Source organism: Anopheles maculipalpis, chromosome 2RL (genome assembly GCF_943734695.1).
Source record: "Anopheles maculipalpis chromosome 2RL, idAnoMacuDA_375_x, whole genome shotgun sequence".
Taxonomy (NCBI): domain Eukaryota; kingdom Metazoa; phylum Arthropoda; class Insecta; order Diptera; family Culicidae; genus Anopheles; species Anopheles maculipalpis.
In genome coordinates, this window is record NC_064871.1 from 41,329,011 (window position 1) to 41,345,672 (window position 16,662).

General features: G+C 44.0%; 5 protein-coding genes across 6 annotated transcripts in view; 3 read left to right on the top strand and 2 right to left on the bottom strand.

The window, feature by feature from the left end:
• Window positions 1-16,662, top strand: part of LOC126556564 (neurobeachin-like protein 1) — a 49,131-nt gene that overhangs the window by 28,721 nt on the left and 3,748 nt on the right. The window lies entirely within an intron of this gene.
• Window positions 1,466-2,565, bottom strand: LOC126559371 (cuticle protein 21-like). Its single transcript, XM_050215520.1, has 4 exons — window positions 2,239-2,565; window positions 2,090-2,132; window positions 1,842-1,981; window positions 1,466-1,776 (listed from the first exon to the last, which is right to left on the bottom strand). The coding sequence occupies exons 1-4, from the start codon at window positions 2,248-2,250 to the stop codon at window positions 1,489-1,491; spliced, it is 483 nt and encodes a 160-aa protein (XP_050071477.1). The 5' UTR covers window positions 2,251-2,565; the 3' UTR covers window positions 1,466-1,488.
• LOC126559870 (larval cuticle protein A3A-like) lies at window positions 4,365-5,414 on the bottom strand. Its single transcript, XM_050216044.1, is given in 3 exon segments — window positions 4,365-4,741; window positions 4,817-5,041; window positions 5,154-5,414. Coding segments are annotated over 3 exon segments (627 nt in total). The 5' UTR covers window positions 5,268-5,414; the 3' UTR covers window positions 4,365-4,453.
• Window positions 6,410-9,064, top strand: LOC126559908 (larval cuticle protein A2B-like). The gene is made up of 3 exons (XM_050216074.1): window positions 6,410-6,524; window positions 8,555-8,776; window positions 8,901-9,064. The coding sequence occupies exons 1-3, from the start codon at window positions 6,410-6,412 to the stop codon at window positions 9,062-9,064; spliced, it is 501 nt and encodes a 166-aa protein (XP_050072031.1).
• On the top strand, window positions 15,302-16,459 carry LOC126558909 (cuticle protein 18.6). The gene is made up of 2 exons (XM_050214995.1): window positions 15,302-15,502; window positions 15,659-16,459. The coding sequence occupies exons 1-2, from the start codon at window positions 15,488-15,490 to the stop codon at window positions 16,370-16,372; spliced, it is 729 nt and encodes a 242-aa protein (XP_050070952.1). The 5' UTR covers window positions 15,302-15,487; the 3' UTR covers window positions 16,373-16,459.

The following is a 16,662-nucleotide window of genomic DNA, read 5'->3' on the forward strand; positions in this document are numbered from 1 at the left end:
ATTTCACTCATTATGTAGGATTCTAATAACGCCCTCTATTCTGATAGACAGAACCGCGAAACACAAGGCCGTATGGTCACACCTAGTCATGTATTTGTTTGTATTATCAGTGGATAATTTTATTTTCTCTACCAGCCTTTGTGGACAGTATGTGTTCTAAGCTGAGACATTATTTTTGTTCTTCATTTTTGGCACCACAACTTCAAGAGCTTTCCTTCCTTGCCTCAATTTTACCCGTAGTGCGGACGGTATTCTATATCCGGTCCTGTTCTTCAAAGGCACCGGATCGTGGTATTTAAGTTGATGTAATTTTTAAAAATTCCTGAAATCGTTATTCGTATTTCTTTAACCTACATTCCGCTTAAGTGTGTATCCTATGTACAAGATTCTATTTTATAAATGTGATGTTTTTTAATGTCAATTAATTGTTCGTAAATACACCACAATAGCCGGAACTCGGTTGTAACCAACCACCATCAAAACAATAGCCACAACAATAGTCCCGGACCATCAAAACTCACAACATCCACCAATACATCATCATCATCATCATCACCATCACCACAACCATCCACAACCGAGTATACCCGGGATAAGGCAAAGAATAAGGAGGAAATGCCTTATCAATATGTGAAAATCTACTCAACACAAGCCGTGTTGACAATACGGCACTGAACCGTAATAATCAAATGTAAATAAATAAGTAAATAATATTTGTTCGTTAAATTATTGTGGATAATTATAATTATAATGGTGATAATGGCGGCGGTCCGGTCTTGTAGGCGACAATGGTGCCGGTCTTCACACGGCAGGACTGGGGTTAAAATCCCATCCGGACCACCGTTCCCCCGTGGTGAGTCTGACTATCCAACTACGTCTAGTAAGTCTAGCAAGTCTAGTAAGCCATTCGATGGCTGGCGTGACCTAGAGAGTCGTTTAGCCAAGAAGAAGATTTCTATTTTATTTTCGAATAAAATATTTTCAATCCAATTTTCATTACATTATAATTTAATAACATTTTTGACATTTTGATTGGTGTATCAGATGGTTGGATAAAATATTGTAGTTTTTTCGGATACATACAACTATATGTCGTTTCTTTCATACTGTTGAGATATCCTGAAAGTAGTTAAGGAATGTCTTGAGTATGACCCAAAACAGTCATATTTTAAAATTCAATAATTCTGTTTTTTTAAAATCGTAATATTGAATTTATAAAACATTATTAAAAATAAAACATTTTTAGGTTTATATTTTTAAATTATTATATTTATTTCATTAAACATTGGTCTAAATTCATGTCTGGCAGCATAGGTACCATATTTATATGTACACTAACGTTCTGATAGATGAAAGAGTAGAATAGTATCAGGATGAAGAAAAGAGAAATAAATTAAAGGTGATGTTCGCTTATGACTTCATGATGAAGGATGAGCATTAGGTACTGGAGAAAGAATCCATGTCGCGTCTAGGGATGAAGTGGTGAGTTTAACCAAGGATGGCCTTGCCATAGCCTGGGTATCCGTAGGGAGCGTACGGGGCAGCAACCTTAGCGACGGCGGGGTAAGCCAGCGGAGCAGCATACTTGGCAATCGGGGCAACAGCCTTGACGGCCAGAGGCTCACGGTGGACGACGGCGTTGAATCCGTTGACGGGATCAGCATTGTACTCAACAATACGACGGGTACCATCGGGTTCAACCAGAGAGTACGATCCGGTCACAACATCTCCCGAGCGAGATTCCTGCTGGCTCTTGTTGTCTCCGGTTACGGCATCCTGTGTAACGATCAAGTGATTAGTAAAATGTGATCACAGATTGTAATAAATATAGTTGAACTTACGGCAACAGCATAGCTGTAGCTATAATGAGGGTTAGCATCGTAGTCAGCCAACGGAGCAGCGACCTTAGCGATGGCAGGATAGGCAAGAGGGGCGGCGACCTTGGCCACAGCTGGGTAAGCTCCCAGAGGAGCATGATAAGCTCCCAAAGGTGCGTGGTAGGCACCCAGAGGTGCGTGGTAGCCTGCCAGGGGGGCATGGTACGCTCCCAAAGGAGCATGGTAAGCTCCCAACGATGGCGGATGGATACCAACGGCGCTAGCGACAGCCACGACGGCGGCGAAGAGTACGAACTGCAAAAGAATTACGTAAAAAGGGAGTGCCTCGGTAAGATTCAATTCACGCGGTCGCACGTATAGTACGGGTGTTGTTTTTGACAATCCTTACAGGGACACTTACTTTGAATGCCATTTTAGGTATTTAGTGCTAGCGACAGTTAGTTCACTGCTATGTTCTTGCTAGACGATTGAAGTGGCTGTGATACGGTTTCGAAGGTATCAGCTGATTTTTTATATCAAAATGCAATGCCACTTTCCAACGACAAAGTCAACGATAGCCAACCCTTTAAAGGTTGGGGCGTACAGCAGTCTTAAAGGTGGCTCCAGAGCAGCCCACAAAAGAACTTGTTTCGTTTGATTTTTGCGACATAGAGCGTATGCGTCGTAGAATGAAAGGGGAGATCGATGGAAGCGTGGAAATTTTTAGTCGCGGCACGTGAAAGTTCGTGTGTCGCCATGTTAGACTACATGGTTATACATATACTCAGTTAGTTTTAGCGTACAAAAATGTTAACTTAAGCTAATCTTGCCATTTTTTATTCATGAATTCAAGGCCTTGTTGCTTAGAGTTGAATTTATTATGCTCAGTCAAATAATTTATTTTGCATACAATCGTTCATCTCTATCTGTTCATGCTTTATTATTGTCTTGTTCTTCCTTTTTACATTAATTATCCAATTATGTTATTATGTATGATATTTTTCCGTTTCATATTATCATATTTTCCATTTCATAATATCCTATTGGTCAACTAATCTATTGTTTGATATTTTTCATATTGAAATTAATATTTAGTTTAAATATATTACTGATCTTATTAAGGTTGGTCTGGAAACATAAAGAAAAACAATATTGATGATGTACCGTATTTTAATTCGTAGGAATGATTATTCTGCTACTAGTAAACAAATTTAAGGTAAGCAGAAATGGCCAGACAAAACCATCAACAATTGTAGAGCCATAGAAGCAAATGAGTTATTTCTGTGTCATAAAACTGCATATCAATTCAATTTAGAAAACAAATAGTTTCAATTCCTGCATATCATACTAGACAATCTAAAGTAAACATTAATACGCAAAACAAAAACCATTACTTAGATAACTGCGTTCTATTAAAATAGAAGCGTTTAACTCATTACATGGAAATAAAAGTCACGATCAGATCTTTCGTTCGGGACAATCAAATTTCTTACTTATTAAAAGGAAACAAGGACTTCCGTATTTCTCTAGTGAAGCAGCTGGGTTAGCTCTCAGCTATACTTTTTATTAATTGTACAGTATACACATGTAACACACGTTATTTAAGCTTATGAACCTTTTCTCCTTCTTCTTGGCTTAACGACCTCTAAGGTCATGCCGGCCATCGAGATGGCTTTCTAGACTGCCGATACCACGTTGTTGGTTAGTCAGTCCTCACTACGGAGGGACGGTCCACGGATGGGATTTGAACCCCGGTCCTGCCGTTTGAAGATCGGCGCCGCTGTCGCCTATACCACCGGGCCGCCCGCATGAACCTATGAACCTTTTATAAACGATTATTACTTTAAGCGCCCATGACTGCTTCGAGCCATTAGTCTTAATGAAAGCTTAAAGACGTTTTTTTTTTTTTTTTTTTTTTTTATTCATAAGGGACGGCCAGGCCGTATTGCTAGCTTAAAGACGTTATTGTTTTCTCAATTTACATGTATGGTTTTGCTTTAGACTGTGCTGGAATATTTGTAGTAAATCTTTAGATTTTAATTATCCATCTTTATTTCATAAATTTGTACTTTCGTTTATACATGGATCTTGAACAAGCGTTATTTTTTAAAATGCTCTTGTATTATTAGATCCTATCTGTATGAACGAGTAAATGCAATCAAACAATGTGGTTCGAAAATTCATCAGATTCAGAAACATAGCACAATATTTAAAAGTGGACGATTTATGTTCTTTTGTAGAATTTGCTTTTATTTTCATCAGCCTTCGAGCTGATCATCTCTACTAACACAACAGTAACAATAGCTTCACACTTCTTGTCACACAGTCAAATCACATGTCTATCAAACGATCTAATCTTCGTGTCGTTTACAGCAGCAACATTGGCAGAAGCCGTATTCATATGTACAAAAAAAAAACTCTCCAAAGCAACAGCATAGATTGAAAGTAAGAGGAAAATCGCTACCAGAGTGTAGCTAGAGAGTTTGTAGTGAGAGTAAGGCAAAGAACAAGGGAAAAAGTAAAGTAAAGCAAATAAATATAGGCAGACGTTAACTAATGACTTGAAATAGCACGAGCATTAGGCACTGGACGTAAGAAACGATTCGCGATAATGTCTAAGGGACGAAGTGGTGAGCTTAACCAAGGATGGCCTTGCCGTAGCCTGGGTATCCGTATGGAGCGTACGGGGCAGCAACCTTAGCGACGGCGGGGTAAGCCAGCGGGGCAGCGATCTTGGCAACTGGAGCAACAGCCTTGACGGCCAGAGGCTCACGGTGGACGACGGCGTTGAAACCGTTGACGGGGTCGGCGGTGTACTCAACGACACGACGGGTGCCATCGGGCTCAACCAGAGAGTACGATCCGGTCACAACATCTCCCGAGCGAGATTCCTGCTGTTCCTTGTTGTCTCCGGTCAGAGCATCCTGCAGGAGATCGAATCGATTGGAACATCGTTACGCATGTGGTTCTGAGACATTCGCAATCGCTCAACTACTTACGGCAATGTGGTAGCTGTAGCTGTACTGAGGGTTGGGGTCGTAGTCATCGGCAACCTTAGCGACAATCGGGGCGGCAACCTTGGCCACAGCCGGGTAAGCTAGAGGAGCGGCAACCTTGGCCACAGCTGGGTAAGCTCCCAGAGGGGCGTGGTAAGCACCCAGCGGGGCTGGGTATCCGATGGCGACGGCGTTAGCGACGGCCACGATGGCGGCGAAGACGGCGAACTGGGTATAAAGAAAATTCGCTCAAATAAGACTGTTTCTCAGATAAATCCTTTTTCACGGTGATGCATTTGATGAAATCCCTATCGAGTGATCCTTGCTCTGTGACACTTACTTTGAATGCCATTTTAGAAGGTACTAGCTGCTGCTGTGTTCTTGCTAGACGATTGAAGTGATTGTGATACGGTTACGACGGTATCGGTTGGTTTTTATATCGAAATGCAAGCATTAGGTCCAATCACTTCGCAGCGACGCCGAAACCAACGCTTGAAGAAACAAGAGCGATCTCGTGGTCCTCGGGAAAGAATTTTTTGCATTTTCCGCCAACCTTCAACGCATTTCGATGCCGCTAGAGTGAACGAAGCAGGTAGAGTTTGTAGGGTTTTTGGGTTGAATGTTTCCTTTCGTACGCTAGAGACACGCGCACGATCGTTGCATCGGGTTCGTTGTAGTAAGTTCGTCGTCGTTCGATGCACGCAGTTAGCAGACAAGTTTCGCATGTGTGCGCTTACGCGTGTGCGTTTAACCACGCAGTTTCTTTCCGTTGCGATCGGGTCAACTCTGGTGTGATTAGTTGCTAGTACTGCACACAATACAAGAGAGGGTAATTGAGACAATACTTCATCAACTGCAGCCTATCCTCTCAGGTTCAAACTGGGCGCTTGGGTGGGGTAGTGTGCATTAGCAGTTGTGGATAGCATTCATGATCTTCACAGTGCAGGGTCAAACCGTCTTACAAACCGGCACCCTTAGCTGGCGGCGGGCGATCATGCACGCTTTGCTGATACGTAGATGGTGATTAGCTTGCGATCAGGTTAGATCGTCGGAAGGGCGATAAGTTACTGCATCCTATATGATGTCATTTATGCAATATTGTCGCCTGAAGAAAAGGTGAATGTGGGGTTAGATGTCAGTCCGGATATGCTGTTTGTATAATATGCTTCGGAAGTGCTCTATTTCAATCGAAGTTCTGTATCAAATTTGTTCAGCATTACTAAATCATGTTGGTTTTAATTGGAGTAAGTTGAATAATCCTTGAAAACTCGTGACATACGCTAGGGTGTGGTATTTAATGCAGAAACGACTCATAAGTATCCCTACAGCCATCCGCAATAAAAAGAGAACACATTTGTAGCATGGGTGATGAATGTGTTTCAGACCGCTCGGACGACACCTAACCGTGTCCAACAAACTGGCCTGACCTTTTGGAAGGATCGGCCGATAAATCTACTCAATCGTCTCCTAGAGGTATGCTTGTGAAAACCCATGGAAAACCTTCTGCCATACCAATCTAACGCGATATTTTTAGCTGCAAAAAGGTGCGACAAATTATGTGTGTCTCTTTTTCTTTTCCTCTGCACCCTATTTGACATGCTGAACGCTGTAAATGAACTAGACCGCGGCAAAGTGTTCAAGTGTATTAAAAGAAAATGCAACATAGTTGTGCTGTACCACCACAGCCCTGCGGCATATCGTTTGTTGCCCGGTGAGCTTGAATGTCACTTGGCATCGATAATTATTTCAAAACTTCAGGCATCGCACAATAACTAGTGGCTTCGGGCAAGACCTAATCGAAGCTGCAACTATTGTACCGTACTGTTCGAGCCAACAGGGGAGATAAATTTTTACTCGTTGAATGTCGTTTTATAGTACAGGAGATACAACAATAATTACCATTAAATATTTCCGAATTGTGTACCACCCATATTTGTGAGAGCTGGTACGAGTGTTATGTGTTGTTTTATGATGTTAAACTCATTGCCTGTTCTGTATTACACGTGCTACTCGATTCTTTCTCGTTACATTTTGCATCCGCAGTTTGGTCGATATTGCACAACCATTTGATGCAGGTCAGTTTGCTCTCGATGTCGAATTTTGTCTGATGCAATATAGAGTATGGTTAAAACAGAGAGCAACAAAACCCACTGCTTCCAGCTGGGTTGTTCGGGTCACCCCCAGCGAGACCCACGAAAGCAGTTAGTGCTGCACATTATATTTGGGTCACATTGATTGTGCGCAAGGTCGTTCGCGAAGCACACGTAAAGTCTGACGCTCGGTCAAGTTCTTTCCAAGAGAGGTGTTTTACGAGCTTTGTGAGCATACGGCACCTGTTTTGGGGTGACATTTTATTGATCAGTCAAAAATGTAGCTTTTTTGTGATGTGATTTCTCCTGCTGGATGTTTTACAGCATCAGTGTTGGATTTATCGGAATTTTATTTTTTATAATAAATTTGTAACACCCTCGAGAATGGCATAGGTAAACTGGAATGTATTTAAGGAAATTTAATTATTTTATGTATTTATATATTTATATTTTTTTGCTAACATTATTTAATTTCATTTTGCTAGAAGAAGGTCGTATTGCCAATTAAATTATACTTCTCCTTATGGAAATTTGTTCTCAGTCTTAGAATTGCTTAATTTCCTATCAATCAATCATGTTCAATGCTTCACATGGCGACGAACCCGAAAATCGCATGAAAATATAACTAATGTACATTTGAAATTTCCTGAACTCAATTTTATTGTAATTTGTAACATGGATCAATTAATAATCATTTTATAACAGCAAAAAAATAAAAAATAAATCATATTCCTGTTTGCAAAAGTTTGCATATCGCAATATATTTACTATTTTTGATTGTGACATTTGGCTTTGACTTTGACCCGCTGCTTAACCTTCAATAACAAACGTTAGCTGCCACAATTTGTTCCATTTATAGAACATCCGCATGTGCATTGGCTGCCGTGAATCAGCTCAGTATTACACCAATGATCCAATCATAACACTTACGCAACAACACCGCAACATGTTAATCCTTCGTATTCCCTGCACCAATCTTTTAAACTGTTCCATATAGCACTGCGGTTTCACTTGTTTGATTGCATCGACTTATGCAACCTCTGACGGTCGACAAGGGATGGCCAAAAATATATTATCCTTCTTCAGCCCTGTTGTTCCGTATGCAAGCGGCTGATGTGATCAAATATTGCTCGTGCCACTCATGCCGGCTTCTGCCTGAACCGAGCCTGGTTTTAGGTAGTTTCCTTACTCCACTCCTGGCCACCGAATGGCACGGCTTCTAGTTTTACCGGCACCGAATTCGGTGTCGCTAGCTGCCGTTGTGAATGTTTAATCGCATTATTATGAACCCATCCCAGCCCATTAAGTGGGGCGCGTCGCGTACTTTTTGACTACAATTGGTGGTCAATTGATTTGGTGTATGTATGATTGCGTGTAGCGGGCGTGGGGAGATGCGTGTCACCTTATTAAAAACGATACGTCATAAAACAACGGCCTGACGATGGTACTACGGAGGGAGTGTAGTGCCGTTGCGATATTTGCTTTATAAACCATCGTCTGATGGTACAGGAGGCATCATTACAATTTCAAACATTAACCAGTGTGCAGTGTGCTAATCGTGCAGTACAGTTAATTTTCTGACAAAACTCTTATCAAAATGAAGGTAAGTTCTCTACACGTCTTGGTCCTTTCCGCTTTCTACTAACACTAGCATTCCCGTTCTGTCTTCAGGTCGCAGTGTTTGTTGCTTCGCTCAGTGCAGCTCTTGCGGTTTATGGAACTCACGCCGCAGTCATTCCAGTAGCACCGGCCGTAGCAGTGAGCACCAACTACGATCCACTGCCACAGTATACCTATGCGTACAACGTGCAGGACGCTCTGACGGGCGATAGCAAAAGCCAACAAGAAACTCGTGATGGCGATATCGTACGGGGTTAGTTTCGAGCTGCGAACTGCTCAATTTTTATTCGAGCAGATCGCCCATACCGCCGCTGCGTGGTAATGGTACAGAAGATCGGCTTGTTTTTACAAATGGTTTCTCTCTTTTTCTCTATTAGGCTCATACTCACTGGTCGAACCAGACGGCACGCTACGCACGGTCCACTACACCGCCGATCCAGTCAATGGATTTAACGCAGTGGTCCAGCGTGGTCCGCTCGTACCGGTGGCCGCTGGTCCAGCCGTTCTTGCGCCAGCTCCTGTAGCGCGTGTGTTAGGCTAGCTTGTTCAGCTAATTCATTTGCTTCGTCCAACAATAAGCAGGACGTGGCATCTAGGATAATTTAGCACGATTCGCTTTAACCTACTTGTTTGTTGTGTTATCTAGACTGAAAATAAAATAGTATACAAATGTTATTACCAGGCATAAAATTATCTCTTCTCTACGTATGTCGTCATGTGCCGGGAAACAAGACATTAGACAAGTTTCTGTTTTCCACCTTAAGGTTTCCATAAACGAACCACGATCGATGAATGAATGAAAGAAATTGCAAGGTCGATCATTTTCCTAACTCAGTGCATACGAAGATTAGAATGGAATCTGTCTGCCGCCAGCTAGGCCTGTTTAGGGTATTTTAGCTAATTAATTAAACGTTTGTTGCATTCGGTTAGGAGTTGATTACATCTGTGGCAATTTTTTACGATCACTTATGATCGACGTTCTGTGGTTGTATCAAGCTTTCGGAGTGCCATGAACCGATTGCGGATAAAGTCGAATAAGACGTGCGGATAAGACGTATGAAGCCAAATTTGTTGAAGATCAACTACACTGCAAACATTTGAATTTATCTTTGAAAGGATATATTTTTGATCAATTTTATGTAAATTCTAGAAGTAACATTCCTTGCAAAAATCCAAGAAATTTTTAATGACAAACGAAAATGACAAATACGATAAAATGAGTCAATTAAAATAATGCTCAGAACGATCTCAATTCGAACACTGGATCGGTGTACAAATTACGCAACGACTGTTGTCGGTACGCGCACCAACGAAACTGGATATCCCTTCAGCGCATGGAATCTATCGAAACAACCGGCATGCCATTCTTGTATCGAGTGCAACAGTACCGGCCATCCCACCCTTTCTTTCTGCCTGTTAAGCTTCACATTCTGCCTTGGCAAATCTAAACCATCGGCTATGCTACCTCTGCACGTTGGTTGGAAAAGCCCAGCTTCAACATGGCTTCAAGCGTTTGCCGACGTTTGCGATGAAATGAAATTCAAGAATACATGATTTAATTAATCCCGCTTTATGCGCACACACACGGCACAACAGTGCCGCGGTAATGAAGAAGCCTAGCCAAGAGACCTCATACAGGAGTGAGGAGAAAAGCAAACCGCAAACTTTTAACTAGTTCACTGTGTCAATTTTGTGTCGTTCTGTACAAGATTGTTGAACTAATTCAGACCTAAGCTTACGGTGGGCTGCAACGACCGGAGTATTGGGACACACACCACGTCAAGCAACGTCCGCTCGATCAGCTGTTCAACCATGCCAACGCCGGTGTGTAATTGAACCTGTCTGGTCCAGTACGGTCCTGCCTGGTGGTAGTCGGCCTGGGCCGCCCAGTAGCCGACCGGCGACAAACTATTCCATTGACGATGAAGGAGGACGCTTGCGACCGGTCAGTTGTTGTCGGCGTTTAGTGTCAAACATAGGGATGGGAATGGGTATGGCGTGGCGGAGGTAGTTTGACTTTTTTTCGTTTGCTTTACACCTGATCTCTCGGCACAAATGGCCTCGTCAAAAGGGTAACGCAATCGGTAGTGATTTAATGGAATGTTTCGAAACATAAATAAATTGATTATGCGATTGTGTTTAGTAGATAGAAAATAATCTTTCTTGATGGGGATTTCATTGTTTCATTTTTTTACAATCGCTCAAACACGACGTATTTCAAATGCATAAATGAAATGCCCGGAGTAAACTGAGTGTCATAACTGTACTAAGTTCATTCCTGTCGATTGCGTTTTTTTCTTGTTTCAAATTGTTTCAATACTTATTTAAAAGAGACTGGATAAGAGTAAGAAAATATTCGACGCAGAGCATCCATTCTACTTATCCATTCTTGCGACCTTGTAATCTTGCTTGATTTTCTTGAGTGATCTTCTATCTCCGATCACATAAAGATGATCTACATTACATCAAGAATCGTTCGTTTGGCCGGAGCGACGTTGCTTTACAATCTGCATGCTTTTTTACGTCAGAAGAAACCATCGTACCTGGTCGGAATGGTAATGGTGGGAAAACAACCGTCCCGAGCATAGCCAGCACGCTGCTCGGTCACACAACAAGAGCATATGCGGTATGCGTGATGCACGAGAAGAAAAAAGCACCGCAGTGCAGGCGACGTAGAAAGCAACGAAAGGGAAAACAAGTACCACGAGTCCGGCGTATCGCCCCAAACAGGGGCACAGGCAAGCTTGAGTGATCTGTCGAACGGGGGTGAATATTTTTCTGCCCTCCATTCAACCCACACGGTTCTGCCGTATGGTTGGTGGTGCAGCATCCGCCTGCCGTGTAGTGTAGTCAGTGGAAAAGGTGTGTATTTATAGGAGCGCACAGTTCGTCCTGAAGTCATACCAAAGAACAACCTTGGCAGGAGAACATCAGCAGCGATTGATCTGCGCGAGTTTCAAAATTCACCAGTGGTGCAGTTCAGTGGTGTAGTTCATCATACCAAGTGCCGTTAAAGTGAACAAAAGTCGTATTAGTGCAGTGTTACGTTCTATCTCAAATAGCGAAAAATGTTTTCGAAGGTGAATAGATGGACTTATTAAACTAAAGATTGCTAATAGTTAACTCGGTGATTACTGTAGAGCTTAGAATCTTTTTTTTTTATTTCTTTAACTGAACAAAAGTAGAGTAGTATTTCCTGCCATTTTAAACATAATATTAGTAAACAATGTGAAACACTAAAGCAAATCAAAATCAAAAGCATCACATCAAATGCTCTAAAGTTAAGAACCATGCTACAGCGAGCTTTAGAACCGTTTTTTTTTTTTAATAATTTATGTTGCATGTATCGCTATTTGTTCGTTGTTCAGTCACAAAATCTCATAATAATCTATATTTCGTTAAAGGAAGAAAGGTTGTAAAGAATGGAGAATAGGGAGCAAAGCTACCAGTCCCCCCCAAAATCAGATCGTTCTAATTGATCGAACGTGCAAACTTTTCCCTAGGTACTTCTGGTTGCCTCCTTGGTGGCTGTATCCGTCGCTTCGCCCGTATACGGACCACTCTCCTACGGACCTGCCTTATCTTACGGTTATGCAGCGAAAGCCATCCAGCCACTGCACACGGTTGCGGCCGCTCCAGTGCTGCATGCGCCTGCCGTCGTAGCTGCGGCACCGATTCTGAAACACGTCGAAGCGTACGATCCGAACCCACACTACAGCTTCAGCTACGGTGTGTCGGACCCGCACACCGGTGACTCGAAGCATGCGGAAGAAACCCTTTCGAACGGTGTGGTTCACGGCAGCTACTCGCTCACCGAGCCGGACGGTACCATCCGCAAGGTGACGTACACGGCCGACAAGATCCACGGGTTCAATGCCGTCGTCGAGAAGAGTGGCCACGCCATCCATGCGGCACCGGTGCTGAAGAAGGTCGTTGCAGCGGCACCACTCGTACATGCTGCCCTGCCGTACTACCACCACTGAACCGGTGGGCAGCAAGGCAGTTAGTGAAATATGAACCATTGCTGTAGATACGTTAGCACATTAGCTTTAGGTGCCCAACCAAGGACATACTGTTAGTAATTGCAATTACGATAGTAAGTTAACTATTGAAGATTAATAAAAAAACAACAACCCACAATACCAGTATACAAATAAAGTAGTCGTAATGCACGGCACCGTCCACTGCACATCTCCATACCTTCTTGCGATAGCGATTAGAGAAGGAAATGGAGCAAAAGCAAGACATTCGTAGCTTTGGTGCGGTAAGCTAGTTGCTCATTTACATTAGATATGTTGACACGGCTTTGTCTGTCCTCTTTCTTCTTAATAAAAAAAGATTTCACAGATAGAAAAACAAAACCTAGCAAGGTGTTATTGAAGGTTGAAGACGTACGCCGGCATGTAATAAACGCTGCCAGAGTGCTTTGTAACGCATCGAGGGCTTACGTGAGCTGCATATTTTTTTTATATCTCCAAACGTCAGCCAGAGTTATGTGATGTCCTAAGAGCTAGCGAGTATATTCTCTCAGTTATGTTCCTAGGTTCAAAAAACCCGACCACCATCTAACGCGATCCTTTGACGCGTCTTTTTCCCATGACCTAGTTTTAGGTGATTTTTGTAGAACCGGGCTTAGAATTGTCACTTATTGTGTGGTGTAGTTTTTAAGTCACATGCATGCAACTTTTGCAACAATAAGCGTAAGTGTGAGTTGGTGCTCGTTTTAGGTGTAATTAACCCTTTCGCGAGCTTCGAAAAGAGTTGCGCAAAAATGTCGCTGAAGCCACCAAAGTTGTCCGTCGCCAACAATTAGGTCGTCGTTTGATCGGAGCGGTGGGCAATTGGTGTCTATCTGCAGACCTGGGATCTTGACGATCGACTGGCGTACGACCGCGAACCTGGTACCGGTTCTTGCTTATATAGGATCTATGGCACGTTGAAGCACATTGATGTGTGTGAGTGAACGTCGCTTAGGTCTCTGCCGTTCGACATCCTCCGGAATTTGTGCCGTCTCGTTCGCACTCTGATCAATGCTGACACCTGCCATGTATCCTCCACATGATGGAGGACGTGCAGCAGTAGCACACAACTTGAAACCATACTAGCACACTACTTTACGCAATGTTGCACTAAACGTCGTTAATGCTGCGTGAGCACGCATGGTCGCTAGACGACATTGCCCCGCTACGCCGGGCTTTTGTACAACGTACGAATCTAGGCCACCTGCCAGGGTTTGCCTGCATATTTAACCATTTTTTTCCAAACGACAAATTGCCCATCCTGCCCACTGTTCAACGAGAGAGTCCCAGTCCCCGCCCCCTGTTTGGTTTAGGGAGAAAGAGTGTAACCCGGTAGGAATTCGTATGCAGTGATCGAAAATTCATTACCATTCCGTTTGAATTTATCGCACGTCGTCGATCTATATGAATGACAATTCACTTTCAATATGGTGTCCTGTTCGGTACGCACGCGCGTTACCGATACCCGGACGCCCAACACGCGGCCATTCACGGCGATGTGCTGGAACTTGTTGGAAAAGTTTTTCTCGATCAACTCGTAATTTGTGGTGAATGATGGGCGAATGGATTTGGTCAGCAATTTTGACGAGCCGTAGCTTTCAACTCGATGATGAGTAACCTTTAAATCGATCGGGATCGTTTGCCGAATTATCTTAATTTAAAAGTAGATTAAATATCTAGTCAAGTGTCTAGAAAATAGCAAATATTAAAAACAAGATCAGTCAGAATAAATAAGCATAAAATAAAAGATTATAATGATTGGAATGATTGGCGGCCCGGTGTCGTAGGCGACAGCGGCGCCAGTCTTTACATGCCAGAACCAGCGTTCAAATCCCATCGGGATCGTGCCCCCGTAGTTGAGGACTGTGTCTATCCAAAAACGTGGTATTGGCAGTCTAATAAGCCATTCAATGGCCGGCGTAATCTAAGGCCAAGAAGAAAAAGAATGATTGGTTAAGAAATGAAGTCAAATTTACTATGATAAAGATCAAGTAATCTTAAAGTGCAGTACTGTATCGCTCAGCGTTTAATCTTGTTTTACTTCTTTTGCTCTTCAACTTCATAGGAGCTTTAAAAACATGTGTCCCTTAATGCTTCTATTCACTGTCAAAGGCAATAAGTCAAATAACGTGTTGTATGCCTTAATCCTGGATCAATAATCCATCAAAGAACCCTCTGTCCTCTGTTGACATCTTCTCTAATCTGCTACTAACATCGTTTATAATTACGCCTCGAGGTCCAACTAATGAATCATTAGCAGTTTGCATTACCCAACATCACCAACGGCCTTGAATTGTTGGCTAGCCGTGCCGTGCCTCCAATATGACCTCGGATCGTATTCCTCCCGTTCATCCAACGCAACCCTTTTGGGGACTTGATATTTGCTACCTATTCTTTCTTTGGGGAAAGCCACTTTTCCCGTTCGATATCGTCAGCAGCAAACAGTTTGCTACCGTTGCCAGCTGAAGAAGTCGTCCTCATGGATCGTGCCCCGAACGGGAACGAGGTGAAGCGCAAAGCTCGTGGGCATTACTCACACCTTTCCACATTGGCGTCCAGTGTAAATTTGATAAGCGCACGTGCACGGAATGTCTGATGTCGCGTGAACAGTGGTTCCATGATCCGTCCGCCTGAGGATGAGACGTTAGTACGGGTAACCACACATAGACTACCGATCAGCGGTCATCGGATGGCCTTAATATCTACCACCATTGATAGTAGGAGGCGCTTTGAGGCAGCGGTGACATCTGCTGCTGCTGGTGGTGTGTGGCCATGGTATGTAAATTCGCGGTACCCACCGAAAGTTTGCTGCTGAGGGCGGTGAATTGTTGATCGAATTCGGATTTGGTTTTGGTATAAAAACCATTCGCTACCATCGATCAGTACGTCAGTCAGTTGCGCTTCACTTCACTAAACAGTGTGAAATTTCACTTCTCAAGTCTACAATGAGTTTGCTCAAAGTAAGTGTGGTGCATCCGTGTCTGCCGGATGATTGGTGAACGCCAAATGGGTTCTAGACAGTGCAGTGCTTGCGTAAAGCGTGTGCAAAACGTGAAAACCGTGTGTTGCATCCTTCGGTGTTGTTCTGAATTCCCTTTTTTTCCCTTCGTATATAGGTTGCCGTTTTCGCCGCCCTAGCCCTGTGCGCTAGCGCTGAGCCTAAACCAGATCCAGCGTTATTGGCCGCTCCTTTGGCGGCACCGCTTGCCTACTCGGCACCGCTGGTACAGGCCCCCGTTGTTGCTCGGTCCTTTGCCGCCCCAGTAGCTTACTCGTCCCCGGTTGCCTACACTGCTCCGGTCGTTGCTCGTGCCGCTTACACCGCCGCTGCTCCCGTAGCGTACAGTGCGCCAGTGGTAGCACGTGCTGCTCCATTCGCTGCTGCCGCATACACTGCTCCGGTTGTAGCTGCCGCTGCTGCTCCGGCCGTTGTTGCTGCTCGTGCCGCCCCGGTGGTAGCCGCCGCTCCTGTTGCAGCCGCGCCGGTCGTGGCTGCCCGTGCCGCTCCCGTTTTGGCCGCTGCTCCAGTTCAGGCTGAGTTCGCTGATGCCTACCCGCAGTACCAGTACGCGTACAATGTCCAGGATACGCTGACTGGCGATTCTAAGACTCAGGAAGAAACCCGCGACGGTGACATCGTGAAGGGATCGTACTCGCTGATCGAACCCGACGGTTCGCGCCGCATCGTCAACTACTATGCTGACCCAGTCAACGGATTCAACGCCGTCGTGCAGAAGGACATCCCGGTGGCCGTCGCTACGCCCGCCGTTGCCGTCGCTGCCAAGACCGTTGTGGCTCCGGCTGTCGCCGCCAAGGCCGTCGTTGTCTAAGTCGATCTGAGCCATGAATGGCCGTGTTCATGTGTCGCCGTGTATATAGGACCCCGAGCTCGAGTGTAAATAGTGCCTACGCCTGCCAATTCCTTTTGCTAAAGCTGTACAACGGAAGCCGCCAATCACCTAACTAGGAGAGGGCCCTCAATGCGAAGCCAGGATCTGCGTGCAGACTTTGAAGCATTCATCCATTTGTACATAATTTCCACTGTCCAATCTTTGTAAAGCACTTTGCCCACACTGACTTACTATCCTTTGCACCTTCCCTGCACTTTATCCTTTGCACC

Bases quoted from the DNA above. Each gene is read 5' to 3' on its own strand.
- LOC126559371 (XM_050215520.1), bottom strand. The intron at 1,982-2,089 runs GTATCCATCCGC...CACCTTTGGGAG, and splicing joins GGCTGTCGCTAGCGCCGTTG to CTTATCATGCTCCTCTGGGA. The intron at 1,777-1,841 runs GTAAGTTCAACT...ATCGTTACACAG, and splicing joins GCTACAGCTATGCTGTTGCC to GATGCCGTAACCGGAGACAA.
- LOC126559908 (XM_050216074.1), top strand. From the start codon at position 6,410: ATGCTGAACGCTGTAAATGAACTAGACCGCGGCAAAGTGTTCAAGTGT. The intron at 6,525-8,554 runs GTGAGCTTGAAT...TACTAACACTAG, and splicing joins GGCATATCGTTTGTTGCCCG to CATTCCCGTTCTGTCTTCAG. The intron at 8,777-8,900 runs GTTAGTTTCGAG...TTTCTCTATTAG, and splicing joins TGATGGCGATATCGTACGGG to GCTCATACTCACTGGTCGAA.